This window comes from Oncorhynchus kisutch, unplaced genomic scaffold (genome assembly GCF_002021735.2).
Source record: "Oncorhynchus kisutch isolate 150728-3 unplaced genomic scaffold, Okis_V2 Okis05a-Okis16b_hom, whole genome shotgun sequence".
Lineage (NCBI taxonomy): Eukaryota > Metazoa > Chordata > Actinopteri > Salmoniformes > Salmonidae > Oncorhynchus > Oncorhynchus kisutch.
The window spans coordinates 4,274,249-4,294,248 of NW_022261982.1; the positions used below are offsets into that span (position 1 = coordinate 4,274,249).

Here is a 20,000-nt window from a genome sequence, read left to right on the forward strand (position 1 = left end):
CATTGCCTTTTGACCTCATCTCTCTCTATACTGACCCCCTGCCCTCTAACTAAGCCAGTTCATTGCCCTTTGACCACATCTCTCTCTATCCTGACCCCCTGCCCTCTAACTAAGCCAGTTCATTGCCTTTCGACCACATCTCTCTCTATACTGACCCCCTGCCCTCTAACTAAGCCAGTTCATTGCCTTTTGACCACATCTCTCTCTATACTGACCCCCTGCCCTCTAACTAAGCCAGTTCATTGCCTTTTGACCTCATCTCTCTCTATACTGACCCCCTGCCCTCTAACTAAGCCAGTTCATTGCCTTTTGACCTCATCTCTCTCTATACTGACCCCCTGCCCTCTAACTAAGCCAGTTCATTGCCTTTTGACCACATCTCTCTCTATCCTCTACAGTCCTGTGTGTTTATATGAAGAGATCCTCCACAAACAGTCAGACAACATTCTCAAATGGAGAAATATCTTAGTCATTTCTGTAGGCCATGATGCACAAAAGTGCATCAAAGTTTACATGATTGTGTGTGTGCGCGTGCACGTGTGTGCGCACGTGTGTGTGTGTGTGTGTGTGTGTGTGGTGTGTGTGTGTGTGTGTGTGTGTGTGTGTGTGTGTGTGTGTGTGTGTGTGTGTGTGTGTGTGTGTGTGTGTGTGTGTGTAGGCAGCAGCATCAGCGGTGGAGGGTGGAGCAGTTCCACAGTGAAGCTAAGATCTGGCTGGACCTGCTGGAGGAAGAAGAGAAACAAGGGAGAGAACCTCAAGGAGGAAGATTTCACAGGACAGGACGGGGTAACACACACGCTTCTATTCTGTTCTATTCCATTCTGTTCTGTTCTGTTCTATTCCATTCTGTTCTATTCCATTCTGTTCTATTCTGTTCTGTTTCTATTCCATTCTGTTCTATTCTGTTCTGTTCTATTCTGTTCTGTTCTATTCCATTCTGTTCTATTCCATTCTGTTCTATTCTGTTCTGTTCTATTCCATTCTGTTCTATTCTGTTCTGTTCTATTCTGTTCTGTTCTATACTGTTCTGTTCTATTCCATTCTGTTCTATTCTGTTCTGTTCTATTCTGTTCTGTTCTGTTCTGTTCTATTCTGTTCTATTCTGTTCTATTCCATTCTGTTCTATTCTGTTCTGTTCTATTCCATTCTGTTCTATTCCATTCTGTTCTATTCTGTTCTGTTCTGTTCTATACTGTTCTATTATATTCGGTTCTATTCTGTTCTATTCTGTTCTGTTCTATACTGTTCTGTCTATTCCATTCTGTTCTATTCTGTTCTGTTCTATTCTGTTCTGTTCTGTTCTATTCTGTTCTGTTCTATTCTGTTCTGTTCTGTTCTATTCCATTCTGTTCTATTCTGTTCTGGTTCTATCTGTTCTGTTCTGTTCTATTCCATTCTGTTCTATTCTGTTCTGTTCTATTCTATTCTATTCTGTTCTATTCCATTCTGTTCTATTCTGTTCTATTCTGTTCTGTTCTATTCTGTTCTATTCTGTTCTGTTCTATTCTGTTCTGTTCTGTTCTGTTCTATTCCATTCTATTCTGTTCTGTTCTGTTCTGTTCTATTCCATTCTGTTCTATTCTGTTCTGTTCTATTCTGTTCTATTCTGTTCTATTCCGTTCTGTTCTATTCTGTTCTATTCTATTCTGTTCTATTCTGTTCTATTCTGTTATGTTCTATTTCTGTTCTGTTCTATTCTGTTCTATTCTGTTCTATTCCATTCTGTTCTATTCTGTTCTGTTCTGTTCTGTTCTATTCCATTCTGTTCTATTCTGTTCTGTTCTATTCTGTTCTGTTCTGTTCTATTCCATTCTGTTCTATTCCATTCTGTTCTATTCTGTTCTATTCTATTCTGTTCTGTTCTGTTCTATTCCATTCTGTTCTATTCTGTTCTGTTCTATTCTGTTCTATTCTGTTCTATTCCATTCTGTTCTATTCTGTTCTGTTCTGTTCTATTCCATTCTGTTCTATTCTGTTCTGTTCTATTCTGTTCTGTTCTGTTCTGTTCTGTTCTGTTCTATTCCATTCTGTTCTATTCTGTTCTGTTCTGTTCTGTTCTATTCCATTCTGTTCTATTCTATTCTGTTCTGTTCTATTCCATTCTGTTCTATTCTGTTCTGTTCTATTCTGTTCTGTTCTGTTCTATTCCATTCTGTTCTATTCTGTTCTATTCTATTCTGTTCTATTCTGTTCTATTCTGTTCTATTCTGTTATGTTCTATTCTGTTCTATTCCATTCTGTTCTATTCTGTTCTATTCTATTCTGTTCTATTCTGTTCTATTCTATTCTGTTCTATTCTATTCTGTTCTATTCTGTTCTATTCTGTTCTGTTCTGTTCTGTTCTATTCTGTTCTATTCTATTCTGTTCTATTATGTTCTATTCCATTCTGTTCTATTCTGTTCTGTTCTGTTCTATTCCATTCTGTTCTATTCTGTTCTATTCTATTCTGTTCTGTTCTATTCCATTCTGTTCTATTCTGTTCTGTTCTGTTCTATTCCATTCTGTTCTATTCTGTTCTATTCTATTCTGTTCTGTTCTGTTCTATTCCATTCTGTTCTATTCTGTTCTGTTCTATTCTGTTCGTTTCTATTCTGTTCTATTCTATTCTGTTCTGTTCTATTCTATTCTGTTCTATTCTGTTCTATTCTGTTCTATTCTATTCTGTTCTGTTCTGTTCTATTCTGTTCTATTCTGTTCTATTCTATTCTGTTCTATTCTGTTCTATTCTGTTCTATTCTATTCTGTTCTATTCTGTTCTATTCTGTTCTGTTCTATTCTGTTCTGTTCTATTCTGTTCTATTCTATTCTGTTCTATTCTGTTCTATTCTGTTCTATTCTATTCTGTTCTATTCTGTTCTATTCTGTTCTATTCTGTTCTGTTCTATTCTGTTCTATTCTATTCTATTCTGTTCTATTCTATTCTGTTCTATTATGTTCTATTCTATTCTGTTCTGTTCTGTTCTATTATGTTCTATTTCTGTTCTATTCTGTTCTATTCTATTCTGTTCTATTCTGTTCTGTTCTGTTCTATTATGTTCTATTTCTGTTCTATTCTGTTCTATTCTATTCTGTTCTATTCTGTTCTATTCTATTCTGTTCTATTATGTTCTATTTCTGTTCTTTCATTCAAGTAACTTCTTCATATCTCTCTCTCTCTTTCTCTCTCTTCTCCCTATATCTCTCACTCTCTCTCTTTCTCTCTCTTCTCTTCTCCCTATATCTCTCACTCTCTCTCTTTCCTCTCTATTCTCCCCTATATCTCTCACGCTCTCTCTTTCTCTCTCTTCTCCCCTATATCTCTCACTCTCATTCTCTTTCTCTCTATTCTCCCCTATATCTCTCCACTCTCTCTCTTTCTCTCTCTTCTCCCCTATATCTCTCACTCTCTCTCTTTCTCTCTATTCTCCCCTATATCTCTCACTCTCTCTCTTTCTCTCTATTCTCCCCTATATCTCTCTCTTTCCTCTCTCTCTCCCCATCCTCTTCCTCTCATCCATCTCCTCTCCCCTCTTCTATCTCTCCCCAATCTCTCTCTCCCCCCGATCTCTCTCCCCATCTCTCTCTCTCTCCCCCCCATCTCTCTCTGTTGCTTTATCCTACTTCTCCCTCCCCCATCTCTCTCTCCCCATGATCTCTCTCCCCCATCTCTCTCTCCCCCCGATCTCTCTCCCCATCTCTCTCCCCCATCTCTCTCTCTCCACATGATCTCTCTCCCCCATCTCTCTCTCTCCCCCATGATCTCTCCTCCCCCATCTCTCTCTCTCCTCCTCTCTCTCTCTCCCCAATCTCTCTCTCTCTCCCTCTCTCCCCCTGATCTCTCTCCCCCATCTCTCTCTCTCTTCTCCCCTATATCTCCTACTCTCTCTCTTTCTCTCTCTCTCTCCATCTCTTTCTCTCCCCCATCTCTCTCTCCCCTCCTCTATCTCTCTCCCCCCATCTCTCTCTCACATACACTCTCTCTCTCCCCCCCGATCTCTCTCCCCATCTCTCTCTCCTCCCCCCATCTCTCTCTCTCCCCATGATCTCTCCCCCATCTCTCTCTCTCCCCATGATCTCTCTCCCCCATCTCTCTCTCTCCCTTTCTCTCTCTTCTCGCTCCCCCGATCTCTCTCCCCCATCCTCTCTCTCTCTCCCCCCCCCGATCTCTCTCCCCATCTCTCTCTCTCCCCCCCCATCTCTCTCTCTCCCCCGATCTCTCTCCCATCTCTCTCCCCGATCTCTCTCCCATCTCTCTCTCTCTCCCTCTCTCTCTCTCTCCCCCGATCTCTCTCCCCCATCTCTCTCTCTCTCTCCCCGATCTCTCTCCCCATACTCTCTCCTCTCTCTCTCTCCCCCGATCTCTCTCCCCGCATCTCTCTCTCTCTCCCCCAATCTCTCTCCCCATCTCTCTCTCTCTCTCCCCTCCTCTATCTCTCCCCAATCTTTCTCTATCTCTCTCCCCCATCTCTCTCTCACATACACTCTCTCTCTCCCCCCCCGATCTCTCTCCCATCTCTCTCTCCCCATCTCTCTCTCTCCCCTTGATCTCTCTCTCCCCCATCTCTCCTCTCTCCCTTTCTCTCTCTCCCCATCTCTCTCTCTCTCTCCCCCGATCTCTCTCCCCCATCTCTCTCTCTCTCCCCCCATCTCTCTCCCCATCTCCTCTCCCCGATCTCTCTCCCCCATCTCTCTCTCTCCCTCTCTCTTCTCTCCCCCATCTCTCTCTCTCTCCTTCCCCCAATCTCTCTCCCCATCTCTTCTCTCTCCCGATCTCTCTCCCCGATCCCTCTCCCCCCATCTCTCTCTCTCCCTCTCTCTCCCCCTGATCTCTCTCCCCCATCTCTCTCTCTGCTCTCCCCCATCTCTGTCTCTCTCTGTCTCTTCTCTCTGTTGTAGAACTGTGAGGAGGGGGCAGTGAAGGAGCTGTTGCTGAAAGGACAGAAGCTACAGAGGAGAGTTCCAGACCTGGACAAGAAAGAACAGATCAGAATCAAACACAATCAGCTCAACACTAAATACAACAGTGTCATGGTGCAGTATACAGTCTGGGAATAATGACAACATTAAGAAATATATAATGTTGTACCATTCTATCATTAGTTCACCTGATTGTGTGTGTGCGTGTGCGTATGTGTGTGTGCGTGGTGTGTGTGTGTGTGTGTGCGTGTGTGCGTGTGTGTGTGTGTGTGTGTGTGTGTGTGTGTGTAGGACCTGCGTGGTGTGAGGAGGAGGAAGGCCCTAGCGATAGCCCCCCAGTGGTATCAGTACCGTAGGAAGACTGATGACCTTCTCCAGTGGCTGGACGACATTGAGAGGAGCGTGGCTGAACTACCTGATCCAGCAGAGGAACAGAGGGTTAAGGTGAAACCCTCTCTCTTCCTGTCTCTATATCTGTCTCTCCCTTTATATCTCACTCTGATCTAGCTGTCTGTCTCTCTCTTCTCCTCTCTCTCTGTCTCTCTTCTCCTCTCTTTCTGTCTCTCTTCTCCTCTCTTTCTGTCTCTCTCTTCTCCTCTCTTTCTGTCTCTCTTCCTCTCTCTTTCTGTCTCTCTTCCTCTCTCTTTCTGTCTCTCTTCCTCTCTCTTTCTGTCTCTCTCTTCTCCTCTCTTTCTGTCTCTCTTCTCCTCTCTTTCTGTCTCTCTCTTCTCCTCTCTTTCTGTCTCTCTTCCTCTCTCTTTCTGTCTCTCTCTTCTCCTCTCTTTCTGTCTCTCTTCTCCTCTCTTTCTGTCTCTCTTCTCCTCTCTTTCTGTCTCTCTTCTCCTCTCTGTTTAAATATGTATTTCTCTGAGTGTAATCTGACAGTGTGTGTCTTTGTTCCAGGTGATCAAAATGACATTCCGCTAAATTGAACTCCTCTTGAGAGTCACCTGTCATTCTCACCTGTACCTGAAACTACCAGCACTAGATGTCTGTCTGTCTGTCTCTCTGTCTTCCAGTCTGTCTTCCAGTCTGTCTTTCTGTCTGTCCGCTCATTTCACCGCTTCTTTTCTGCCCTGCCCTCTAACAGAGGGTTTTCACATTTATTAAAGTCTGTACCAGATGAAGCCAGACATACTCTCCTTGTGAATCTTCTCTCTCCTCATTTCCCTGATCTAATAAAAAGGGACTCTTATTGTGAATCTTCTCTCTCTTCATTTCCCTGATCTAACTGGAAAGAGTAGATGGTTTCTCCTCTTTCTGGGGAGAATGATCCTGAATGATCCTGAATGATCCTGAATGATCACTGATCCTGAATGATCACTCCCCTGCATGGAAGAGTGTGTGTCTTCCTTATGTGTGTGAGTGAAATCTCTCCCCTGTATGGCTGGTCTGCTAACTGGGTTTTCTCCAAGGTGTGTGTGTGTGTGTGTGTGTGTGTGTAGGTGTGTGTGTGTGTGTGTGTGTGTGTGTGTGTGTGTGTGTGTGTGTGTGTGTGTGTGTGTGTGTGTGTGTGTGTGTGTGTGTGTGTGTGTGTGTGTGTGTGTGTGTGTGTGTGTGTGTGTGTGTGTGTGTGTGTTCGTGTGTTCGTGTGTGTTCGTGTTCGTGTGTGTGTGTGTGTGTGTGTGTGACTGATATTCCCCCTGGGTGTGACTCTGGCTGGTTTTGTCCCATTCACTAGGAGATTGGCTCAGAGTTCGATGAGAAGAGTGAGGATCTGAAAGAGGTGCAGGGATTGGCCAAAGAACTGTCAGACGCAGGGGCGACCTCGCTGGTGCAGCCCCGCCTCCTCCAGCTCAACACACGCTGGCAGGAGGTGGAGGCTAAATTCACCCCCTACCGCCGACAAAGTGTGAGTTCCCCCTGCCCCGTGCCAATCTGCGCCGTGCCAACTTGTCCCGTGTCAACCAGGGTTGGGTTCAATTCCATTTAAATCCTGTTGAATTCAGGAAGTAATCTGAAATTCCAATTCTCTTCAATGCTTTTCAATGAGCAACATTTGGAATTGGAATTTGGTTTACTTTCTCAATTGATTGGAATTGACAGCATTCCCTGGTGCCAACTTACCCCTGCCCGCTAGCTAGTAAGAACCAACTACTAATTATAACCTGGATTGAGCTGTCATTGAAGTCACTAATCCATTAATCAAATAGGAAAGACAAATATCAACCAACTAATATCAATCAGTGAATATCAATATCAAACATGAAATAAAGGGCTCCTGAATGAGTGAGATGCAAACACCAGACGTTGATATGATGTAGTTAACCTGTATATCCTAGTCCAGACAGACAGCAGGTATATCCTAGTCCAGACAGACAGCAGGTATATCCTAGTCCAGTCAGACAGCAGGTATATCCTAGTCCAGACAGACAGCAGGTATATCCTAGTCCAGACAGACAGCAGGTATATTCTAGTCCAGACAGACAGCAGGTATATCCTAGTCCAGACAGACAGCAGGTATATCCTAGTCCAGACAGACAGCAGGTATATTCTAGTCCAGTCAGACAGCAGGTATATCATAGTCCAGTCAGACAGCAGGTATATTCTAGTCCGGACAGACAGCAGGTATATTCTAGTCCAGTCAGACAGCAGGTATATCATAGTCCAGTCAGACAGCAGGTATATTCTAGTCCAGACAGACAGCAGGTATATCCTAGTCCAGACAGACAGCAGGTATATCCTAGTCCAGACAGACAGCAGGTATATCCTAGTCCAGACAGACAGCAGGTATATCCTAGTCCAGTCAGACAGCAGGTATATCATAGTCCAGACAGACAGCAGGTATATCCTAGTCTAGACAGACAGCAGGTATATCCTAGTCCAGACAGACAGCAGGTATATCCTAGTCCAGACAGACAGCAGGTATATCCTAGTCCAGACAGACAGCAGGTATATCCTAGTCTAGACAGACAGCAGGTATATTCTAGTCCAGACAGACAGCAGGTATATCCTAGTCCAGACAGACAGCAGGTATATCCTAGTCCAGACAGACAGCAGGTATATTCTAGTCCAGACAGACAGCAGGTATATTCTAGTCCAGACAGACAGCAGGTATATCCTAGTCCAGACAGACAGCAGGTATATCCTAGTCCAGACAGACAGCAGGTATATCCTAGTCCAGACAGACAGCAGGTATATCCTAGTCTAGACAGACAGCAGGTATATCCTAGTCTAGACAGACAGCAGGTATATTCTAGTCCAGTCAGACAGCAGGTATATCCTAGTCTAGACAGATAGCAGGTATATCCTAGTCTAGACAGACAGCAGGTATACCCTAGTCTAGACAGACAGCAGGTATATCCTAGTCCAGTCAGACAGCAGGTATATGCTAGTCCAGTCAGACAGCAGGTATATCATAGTCCAGTCAGACAGCGGGTATATCCTAGTCCAATCAGACAGCAGGTATATTCTAGTCCAATCAAACGGCAGGTATATCCTAGTCTAGACAGACAGCAGGTATATCCTAGTCCAGTCCGACAGCAGGTATATCCTAGTCTAGACAGACAGCAGGTATATCCTAGTCTAGACAGACAGCAGGTATATCCTAGTCCAGTCCGACAGCAGGTATATCCTAGTCTAGACAGACAGCAGGTATATCCTAGTCTAGACAGACAGCAGGTATATCCTAGTCCAGTCAGACAGCGGGTATATCCTAGTCCAATCAGACAGCAGGTATATTCTAGTCCAATCAGACGGCAGGTATATCCTAGTCCAGTCCAATAGCAGGTCTCTTAACAAGGGTCTGTTAACAAGTTATTGAAGGCCCAGAGCCAAGCCAACTAGATGACATGTAGCTTTCAGACAGTATTACTGAGGGGATGATGTGTAGCTTTCAGACAGTATTACTGAGGGGATGATGTGTAGCTTTCAGACAGTATTACTGAGGGGATGATGACATGTAGCCTTCAGACAGTATTACTGAGGGGATGATGTGTAGCTTTCAGACAGTATTACTGAGGGGATGATGTGTAGCTTTCAGACAGTATTACTGAGGGGATGATATGTAGCCTTCAGACAGTATTACTGAGGGGATGATGATATGTAGCTTTCAGACAGTATTACTGAGGGGATGATATGTAGCTTTCAGACAGTATTACTGAGGGGATGATGACATGTAGCTTTCAGACAGTATTACTGAGGGGATGATGATATGTAACCTTCAGACAGTATTACTGAGGGGATGATGTGTAACTTTCAGACAGTATTACTGAGGGGATGATATGTAGCTTTCAGACAGTATTACTGAGAGGATGATGATATGTAGCCTTCAGACAGTATTACTGAGGGGATGATATGTAGCTTTCAGTCAGTATTACTGAGGGGATGACATGTAGCTTTCAGACAGTATTACTGAGGGGATGATGACATGTAGCTTTCAGACAGTATTACTGAGAGGATGATGATATGTAGCTTTCAGACAGTATTACTGAGGGGATGATGACATGTAGCTTTCAGACAGTATTACTGAGGGGATGATGACATGTAGCTTTCAGACAGTATTACTGAGGGGATGATGACATGTAGCTTTCAGACAGTATTACTGAGGGGATGATGACATGTAGCCTTCAGACAGTATTAATGAATGGGTTTTTTCTAGTTTTCCTCCTCAGTTGCATCATCCAGGTGTTCATCCCTCCATTCTTCCCTCAGTGTGTGAAGAAGCAGCATGTTACACACCTGGCCTCTGATTTGCTGTTCTGTTGTGTTATGTTTCTGGTTTCCTGCCTCACATCACCACTGCATGTCCTGTCAATCAACATGGGTTGTGTCAATCACAGTCACCTGACCCCTGTCTGGAGTCACAACCAATCAATGACCCTCATGTATGTATCCAGTCACCCAATGAAAACGCACCATACTCAAATCTTCACACAGGGCTCCACACACATGAACACCTGCCTGTGTGGCAGGGCTGATGAATGAAATCCACATTGGATTGGTGTGGAGGAGGAGTGTGTTTAGTCATGTGAGTTGGATCATAGGGACATTTGGCTGCTTTTAAAACATCCGTCACAAGCATCAGTAGATCACACAACAAGACAAGCATCAGTAGACCACACAACAAGACAAGCATCAGTAGACCACACAACAAGACAAGCATCAGTAGACCACACAACAAGACAAGCATCAGTAGATCACACAACAAGACAAGCATCAGTAGATCACACAACAAGACAAGCATCAGTAGACCACAAAACAAGACAAGCATCAGTAGATCACACAACAAGACAAGCATCAGTAGACCACACAACAAGACAAGCATCAGTAGACCACACAACAAGACAAGCATCAGTAGATCACACAACAAGACAAGCATCAGTAGACCACAAAACAAGACAAGCATCAGTAGATCACACAACAAGCATCAGTAGACCACAAAACAAGACAGGCATCAGTAGACCACACAACAAGCATCAGTAGACCACAAAACAAGACAGGCATCAGTAGACCACACAACAAGCATCAGTAGACCACACAACAAGCATCAGTAGACCACAAAACAAGCATCAGTAGATCACAAAACAAGACAAGCATCAGTAGACCACAAAACAAGACAGGCATCAGTAGACCACACAACAAGCATCAGTAGACCACACAACAAGCATCAGTAGACCACAAAACAAGCATCAGTAGACCACAAAACAAGCATCAGTAGACCACAAAACAAGACAAGCATCAGTAGACCACAAAACAAGACAAGCATCAGTAGACCACAAAACAAGACAAGCATCAGTAGACCACAAGACAAGACAAGCATCAGTAGACCACAAAACAAGACAAGCATCAGTAGACCACAAAACAAGACACGCATCAGTAGACCACAAAACAAGACAGGCATCAGTAGACCACAAAACAAGACAAACATCAGTAGACCACAAAACAAGACAGGCATCAGTAGACCACGAAACAGGACAAGCATCAGTAGACCACAAAACAAGCATCAGTAGACCACAAAACAAGCATCAGTAGACCACAGGACAAGACAAGCATCAGTAGACCACAAAACAAGACAAGCATCAGTAGACCACAAAACAAGACAAGCATCAGTAGACCACAAAACAAGACAAGCATCAGTAGACCACAAAACAAGACAAGCATCAGTAGACCACAAAACAAGACAAGCATCAGTAGACCACAAAACAGGACAAGCATCAGTAGACCACAAAACAAGCATCAGTAGACCACAAAACAAGCATCAGTAGACCACAAAACAAGACAAGCATCAGTAGACCACAAAACAAGACAAGCATCAGTAGACCACAAAACAAGACAAGCATCAGTAGACCACAAAACAAGACAAGCATCAGTAGACCACAAAACAAGACAAACCCACATGTAGTCTACATCCATCTATATTTGGCAAGGCATACAGTATCAACAGTGAACACACATTTGAACACTATGGTGGCTGTTTCCGTCACGGTACGTCAATGACCCCTCCACTTCCTGGACCCCAGGAAGTGTATCTGCTGCCAAAGCAGCAGCTAATGGGGATCCATAATAAATACCAATGACCAGGTATTTAACTGTGAAATCCCACTGTATTTACACCGTATAGACCTATGAATGACTACTTCTGTCCTCGTGACTGAACCTACTCTGCCATAGCCTAGTTCCATATCTGTTGGTGCTGTGTAGCCGACTGGTTGGAACCAGGCTAACTTTAACATACTCTAAACACACAACGCACCTCTTTGTGCCTGTCAAATCACAACGCACCTCTTTGTGCCTGTCAAATCACAACGCACGTCTTTGTGCCTGTCAAATCACAACGCACGTCTTTGTGCCTGTCAAATCACAACGCGATCCATGTTCTGATCATTAAGAAACAGAGCCGACATAAGAGGTGAGATGGTTATGTCTTGATGTTGTTGTATTTGGGCTAAAAAGGTGAGTTGAAGTGCTGTTGTGAAGTTCTGGGGAACGCTGTTAGGTGCATGATGGGATTGTTGGATGACTTCCATTGGGTTACAATTAAGAGCAATACACACAATATATAGATACAGCAAACGGACATCTACAGGGACACAATCAAACTGTACCTTTTACACCCTGCTGTTTCTGTGCATATGACAAATCCACGTGTAAATCAGGTATAAGACAGTGAGCTACACTGAGTAACGAACTGTGTTTATGAAAGGATGGATTAAACACTACTGACTGGCTCATTAAACTCTCTTCTGCTCTGTCTGTCAGACTCTAAATGAACTTTACCGACACCAGTGTCCTCAATCACCTTTCTCCCTGTTCGTCAGTGTTTACTCAGGTTTCTATAACCCACACATTATATCAGGTTGTCTATCCTCCTCTCTCTCTCTCTCTCTCTAATTCAACCTTTTCGTCAGTATTTACTCAGGTTTCTATAACCCACACATTATATCAGGTTGTCTATCCTCCTCTCTCTCTCTCTCTCTCTCTAATTCAACCTGTTCTTCAGTGTTTACTCAGGTTTCTATAACCCACACATTATATCAGGTTATCTATCCTCCTCTCTCTCTCTCTCTCTCTCTCTAATTCAACCTGTTCGTCAGTATTTACTCAGGTTTCTATAACCAACACATTATATCAGGCTGTCTGTCCTCCTCTCCTCTCAACACTTAATGACAGGAGAGAGAGTTATGAGTTACTACATCTTATGTTAATGTCCATGTAAAAAACGGAATGAAAATATATATATATATTTTTTAAAGAGAAATAATGTAAAGAGATAGTGAGGGATTCGAGAGATGTTGTACTAGAACACAGCACAGGAATAACAACAAACACTGTCTTGACTGAACCCTCTGTGAAGGTATCTACAGTATATAGTGGTAGGTAGCCTACCCCCTCTGTGAAGGTATCTACAGTATATAGTGGTAGGTAGCCTACCCCCTCTGTGAAGGTACCTACAGTATATAGTGGTAGGTAGCCTACCCCCTCTGTGAAGGTATCTACAGTATGTAGTGGTAGGTAGCCTACCCCCTCTGTGAAGGTATCTACAGTATATATTGGTAGGTAGCCTACCCCCCCTGTGAAGGTATCTACAGTATGTAGTGGTAGGTAGCCTACCCTCTCTGTGAAGGTATCTACAGTATATAGTGGTAGGTAGCCTACCCCCTCTGTGAAGGTATCTACAGTATATATTTGTAGGTAGCCTACCCCCTCTGTGAAGGTATCTACAGTATGTAGTGGTAGGTAGCCTACCCCCTCTGTGAAGGTATCTACAGTATATAGTGGTATGTAGCCTACCCCCCTGTGAAGGTATCTACAGTATATATTGGTAGGTAGCCTACCCCCTCTGTGAAGGTATCTACAGTATGTAGTGGTAGGTAGCCTACCCCCTCTGTGAAGGTATCTACAGTATGTAGTGGTAGGTAGCCTACCCACTCTGTGAAGGTATCTACAGTATGTAGTGGTAGGTAGCCTACCCTCTCTGTGAAGGTACCTACAGTATATAGTGGTAGGTAGCCTACCCCCTCTGTGAAGGTATCTACAGTATATATTGGTAGGTAGCCTACCCCCTCTGTGAAGGTATCTACAGTATATATTGGTAGGTAGCCTACCCTCTCTGTGAAGGTACCTACAGTATATAGTGGTAGGTAGCCTACCCCCTCTGTGAAGGTATCTACAGTATATATTGGTAGGTAGCCTACCCCCTCTGTGAAGGTATCTACAGTATGCAGTGGTAGGGAACCATACCCCCTCTGTGAAGGTATCTATAGTATAAAGTGTGTGTGTGTGTAGCCTATCCTCTCTGTAAAGGTATCTACAGTATGTTGTGGTAGGCAACCTTACCCCCTCTGTGAAGGTATCTATAGTATAAAGTGGTAGGGCAAGGAGGTTTTCCTGACCAAGTACCAGAACAACTCCTGACCCCAGTAGGAATATCAACTGATGAGGATCTATCAGTAATAGATGGCTTTGTGTTTAGTGTTGTTTAATATTGTATAGTTTGTGTAGTTCAGAATAAGTTTGGGGTTATTGTTTAGTTATAATTGAGTGTATATGTGTGTGTGTGTGTGTGTGTGTGTGTGTGTGTGTGTGTGTGTGTGTGTGTGTGTGTGTGTGTGTGTGTGTGTGTGTGTGTGTGTGTGTGTGAGTGTGTGAGTGTGTGTGTGTGTGTGTGTGTGTGTGTGTATATGTGTGTGTGTAGGAGTACCTGGGAGAGCTGCAGACCCTGCTGCGTTCCGTCTCTGAGACAGACTTCCAACTGAACTCTCCTGAGTACTGGCAGGCCGTCTTCTATAACCTACCCCAGCAGGGACAGTGCCTTCAGGTCAGTGTGTGTGTGTGTGCGTGTGTGTGCGTGTTTCATACTGTTGGTTTCAAACCTGTATATGTACGTGTGTGTGTGTGGTTAACATGTGTGTGTGTGTGCGTGCCTGTCTGCCTACGTCCCTGTGTCTCAGGAGGTGAAGGTGAATCTGAAGAACCTCCGCCCCCCTGTAGAGGGCGCTCTAGCCAGGAGAGAGGAGGTGGTGGCCATCGCCACTCCAGCAGAGAGAACCAGGGTTCAGGAGACAGCTCTGCTGCTCAACACTAACTGGGACAAAGTCAACAAGTTGTACCTGGACAGGCTCAGGTACGTACCAGGAATAATGGGAATCTATTGGGGACACACTGGGGTTACTAACTCTGGACAGGAAGGACTGGGTCAACAGGTGAAGACAAACTAGACCAGGGAGGGCCAACCCTCCTCATGGGGACACACAGGGGTTACTAACTCTGGACAGGAAGGACTGGGTCAACAGGTGAAGACAAACTAGACCAGGGAGGACCAACCCTCCTCATGGGGACACACAGGCGTTACTAACTCTGGACAGGAAGGACTGGGTCAACAGGTGAAGACAAACTAGACCAGGGAGGACCAACCCTCCTCATGGGGACACACAGGGGTTACTAACTCTGGACAGGAAGGACTGGGTCAACAGGTGAAGACAAACTAGACCAGGGAGGACCAACCCTCCTCATGGGGGCACACAGGGGTTACTAACTCTGGACAGGAAGGACTGGGTCAACAGGTGAAGACAAACTAGACCAGGGAGGGCCAACCCTCCTCATGGGGAGACACCAGGTGTGAGCTGTTTAACTAGGAGACCAGGGGGGCCAACCCTCCTCATGGGGAGACACCAGTTGTGAGCTGTTTAACTAGGAGACCAGGGGGGCCAACCCTCCTCATGGGGAGACACCAGGTGTGAGCTGTTTAACTAGGAGACCAGGGGGCCAACCCTCCTCATGGGGAGACACCAGTTGTGAGCTGTTTAACTAGGAGACCAGGGGGGCCAACCCTCCTCATGGGGAGACACCAGGTGTGAGCTGTTTAACTAGGAGACCAGGGGGGGGGGGCAACCCTCCTCATGGGGTTGTTAACTAAGTAGACAAGCTACAGTAACATCGTCACCACTAGACTAACTAACTAGTAGACAAGCTACAGTAACATCATCACCACTAGACTAACTAACTAGTAGACAATCTACAGTAACATCATCACCACTAGACTAACTAACTAGTAGACAAGCTACAGTAACATCATCACCACTAGACTAACTAACTAGTAGACAAGCTACAGTACATCATCACCACTAGACTAACTAACTAGTAGACAAGCTACAGTAACATCATCACCACTAGACTAACTAACTAGACAAGCTACAGTACACCATCACCACTAGACTAACTAACTAGTAGACAAGCTACAGTACATCATCACCACTAGACTAACTAACTAGACAAGCTACAGTAACATCCTCACCACTAGACTAACTAACTAGTAGACAAGCTACAGTACATCATCACCACTAGACTAACTAACTAGTAGACAAGCTACAGTACATCATCACCACTAGACTAACTAACTAGTAGACAAGCTACAGTACATCATCACCACTAGACTAACTAACTAGACAAGCTACAGTAAGATCCTCACCACTAGACTAACTAACTAGACAAGCTACAGTAAGATCATCACCACTAGACTAACTAACTAGACAAGCTACAGTAACATCATCACCACTAGACTAACTAACTAGTAGACAAGCTACAGTACATCATCACCACTAGACTAACTAACTAGTAGACAAGCTACAGTAACATCGTCACCACTAGACTAACTAACTAGTAGACAAGCTACAGTACATCATCACCACTAGACTAACTAACTAGACAAGCTACAGTAACATCATCACCACTAGACTAACTAACTAGTAGACAAGCTACAGTACATCATCACCACTAGACTAACTAGTAGACAAGCTACAGTACATCATCACCACTAGACTAACTAGTAGACAAGCTACAGTACATCATCACCACTAGACTAACTAACTAGTAGACAAGCTACAGTACATCATCACCACTAGACGAACTAACTAGTAGACAAGCTACAGTACATAATCACCACTAGACTAACTAACTAGTAGACAAGCTACAGTAACATCATCACCACTAGACTAACTAACTAGACAAGCTACAGTACATCATCACCACTAGACGAACTAACTAGTAGACAATCTACAGTACATCATCACCACTAGACTAACTAGTAGACAAGCTACAGTACATCATCACCACTAGACTAACTAACTAGTAGACAAGCTACAGTAACATCATCACCACTAGACTAACTAACTAGTAGACAAGCTACAGTACATCATCACCACTAGACTAACTAACTAGTAGACAAGCTACAGTACATCATCACCACTAGACGAACTAACTAGTAGACAAGCTACAGTAACATCATCACCACTAGACTAACTAACTAGTAGACAATCTACAGTACATCATCACCACTAGACTAACTAACTAGTAGACAAGCTACAGTACATCATCACCACTAGACTAACTAGTAGACAAGCTACAGTACATCATCACCACTAGACTAACTAACTAGTAGACAAGCTACAGTACATCATCACCACTAGACTAACTAGTAGACAAGCTACAGTACATCATCACCACTAGACTAACTAGTAGACAAGCTACAGTACATCATCACCACTAGACTAACTAACTAGTAGACAAGCTACAGTACATCATCACCACTAGACGAACTAACTAGTAGACAAGCTACAGTACATCATCACCACTAGACTAACTAACTAGTAGACAAGCTACAGTAACATCATCACCACTAGACTAACTAACTAGACAAGCTACAGTACATCATCACCACTAGACGAACTAACTAGTAGACAATCTACAGTACATCATCACCACTAGACTAACTAGTAGACAAGCTACAGTACATCATCACCACTAGACTAACTAACTAGTAGACAAGCTACAGTAACATCATCACCACTAGACTAACTAACTAGTAGACAAGCTACAGTACATCATCACCACTAGACTAACTAACTAGTAGACAAGCTACAGTACATCATCACCACTAGACGAACTAACTAGTAGACAAGCTACAGTAACATCATCACCACTAGACTAACTAACTAGTAGACAATCTACAGTACATCATCACCACTAGACTAACTAACTAGTAGACAAGCTACAGTACATCATCACCACTAGACTAACTAGTAGACAAGCTACAGTACATCATCACCACTAGACTAACTAACTAGTAGACAAGCTACAGTACATCATCACCACTAGACTAACTAGTAGACAAGCTACAGTACATCATCACCACTAGACTAACTAACTAGTAGACAAGCTACAGTAACATCATCACCACTAGACTAACTAACTAGTAGACAAGCTACAGTACATCATCACCACTAGACTAACTAACTAGTAGACAAGCTACAGTACATCATCACCACTAGACTAACTAGTAGACAAGCTACAGTACATCATCACCACTAGACTAACTAACTAGTAGACAAGCTACAGTAACATCATCACCACTAGACTAACTAACTAGTAGACAAGCTACAGTAACATCATCACCACTAGACTAACTAACTAGTAGACAATCTACAGTAACATCATCACCACTAGACTAACTAACTAGTAGACAAGCTACAGTAACATCATCACCACTAGACTAACTAACTAGTAGACAAGCTACAGTACATCATCACCACTAGACTAACTAACTAGTAGACAAGCTACAGTAACATCATCACCACTAGACTAACTAACTAGACAAGCTACAGTACATCATCACCACTAGACTAACTAACTAGTAGACAAGCTACAGTACATCATCACCACTAGACTAACTAACTAGACAAGCTACAGTAACATCCTCACCACTAGACTAACTAACTAGTAGACAAGCTACAGTACATCATCACCACTAGACTAACTAACTAGTAGACAAGCTACAGTACATCATCACCACTAGACTAACTAACTAGTAGACAAGCTACAGTACATCATCACCACTAGACTAACTAACTAGACAAGCTACAGTAAGATCCTCACCACTAGACTAACTAACTAGACAAGCTACAGTAAGATCATCACCACTAGACTAACTAACTAGACAAGCTACAGTACATCATCACCACTAGACTAACTAACTAGTAGACAAGCTACAGTACATCATCACCACTAGACTAACTAACTAGTAGACAAGCTACAGTAACATCGTCACCACTAGACTAACTAACTAGTAGACAAGCTACAGTACATCATCACCACTAGACTAACTAACTAGACAAGCTACAGTAACATCATCACCACTAGACTAACTAACTAGTAGACAAGCTACAGTACATCATCACCACTAGACTAACTAGTAGACAAGCTACAGTACATCATCACCACTAGACTAACTAGTAGACAAGCTACAGTACATCATCACCACTAGACTAACTAACTAGTAGACAAGCTACAGTACATCATCACCACTAGACGAACTAACTAGTAGACAAGCTACAGTACATCATCACCACTAGACTAACTAACTAGTAGACAAGCTACAGTAACATCATCACCACTAGACTAACTAACTAGACAAGCTACAGTACATCATCACCACTAGACGAACTAACTAGTAGACAATCTACAGTACATCATCACCACTAGACTAACTAGTAGACAAGCTACAGTACATCATCACCACTAGACTAACTAACTAGTAGACAAGCTACAGTAACATCATCACCACTAGACTAACTAACTAGTAGACAAGCTACAGTACATCATCACCACTAGACTAACTAACTAGTAGACAAGCTACAGTACATCATCACCACTAGACGAACTAACTAGTAGACAAGCTACAGTAACATCATCACCACTAGACTAACTAACTAGTAGACAATCTACAGTACATCATCACCACTAGACTAACTAACTAGTAGACAAGCTACAGTACATCATCACCACTAGACTAACTAGTAGACAAGCTACAGTACATCATCACCACTAGACTAACTAACTAGTAGACAAGCTACAGTACATCATCACCACTAGACTAACTAACTAGTAGACAAGCTACAGTACATCATCACCACTAGACTAACTAACTAGTAGACAAGCTACAGTACATCATCACCACTAGACTAACTAGTAGACAAGCTACAGTAACATCACCACTAGACTAACTAACTAGTAGACAAGCTACAGTACATCATCACCACTAGACTAACTAGTAGACAAGCTACAGTAACATCATCACCACTAGACTAACTAACTAGTAGACAAGCTACAGTACATCATCACCACTAGACTAACTAGTAGACAAGCTACAGTACATCATCACCACTAGACTAACTAACTAGTAGACAAGCTACAGTAACATCATCACCACTAGACTAACTAACTAGTAGACAAGCTACAGTACATCATCAACACTAGACTAACTAACTAGTAGACAAGCTACAATAACATCATCACCACTAGACTAACTAACTAGTAGACAAGCTACAGTACATCATCACCACTAGACTAACTAACTAGTAGACAAGCTACAGTAACATCATCACCACTAGACTAACTAACTAGTAGACAAGCTACAGTACATCATCACCACTAGACTAACTAACTAGTAGACAAGCTACAGTAACATCATCACCACTAGACTAACTAACTAGACAAGCTACAGTAACATCACCACTAGACTAACTAACTAGTAGACAAGCTACAGTACATCATCACCACTAGACTAACTAACTAGACAAGCTACAGTAACATCCTCACCACTAGACTA

The 20,000-nt window shown here is 43.2% G+C and overlaps 1 protein-coding gene across 1 annotated transcript in view; it reads left to right on the top strand.

The window, feature by feature from the left end:
* The window catches only part of LOC109877047 (dystrophin-like), a 244,760-nt gene that overhangs the window by 131,856 nt on the left and 92,904 nt on the right, over positions 1-20,000 (top strand). The window contains 7 exon segments of the mRNA XM_031813663.1: positions 680-743; positions 745-786; positions 4,877-5,011; positions 5,189-5,341; positions 6,579-6,749; positions 14,034-14,156; positions 14,290-14,462. Coding sequence (XP_031669523.1) covers positions 680-743; positions 745-786; positions 4,877-5,011; positions 5,189-5,341; positions 6,579-6,749; positions 14,034-14,156; positions 14,290-14,462 — 861 coding nt within the window.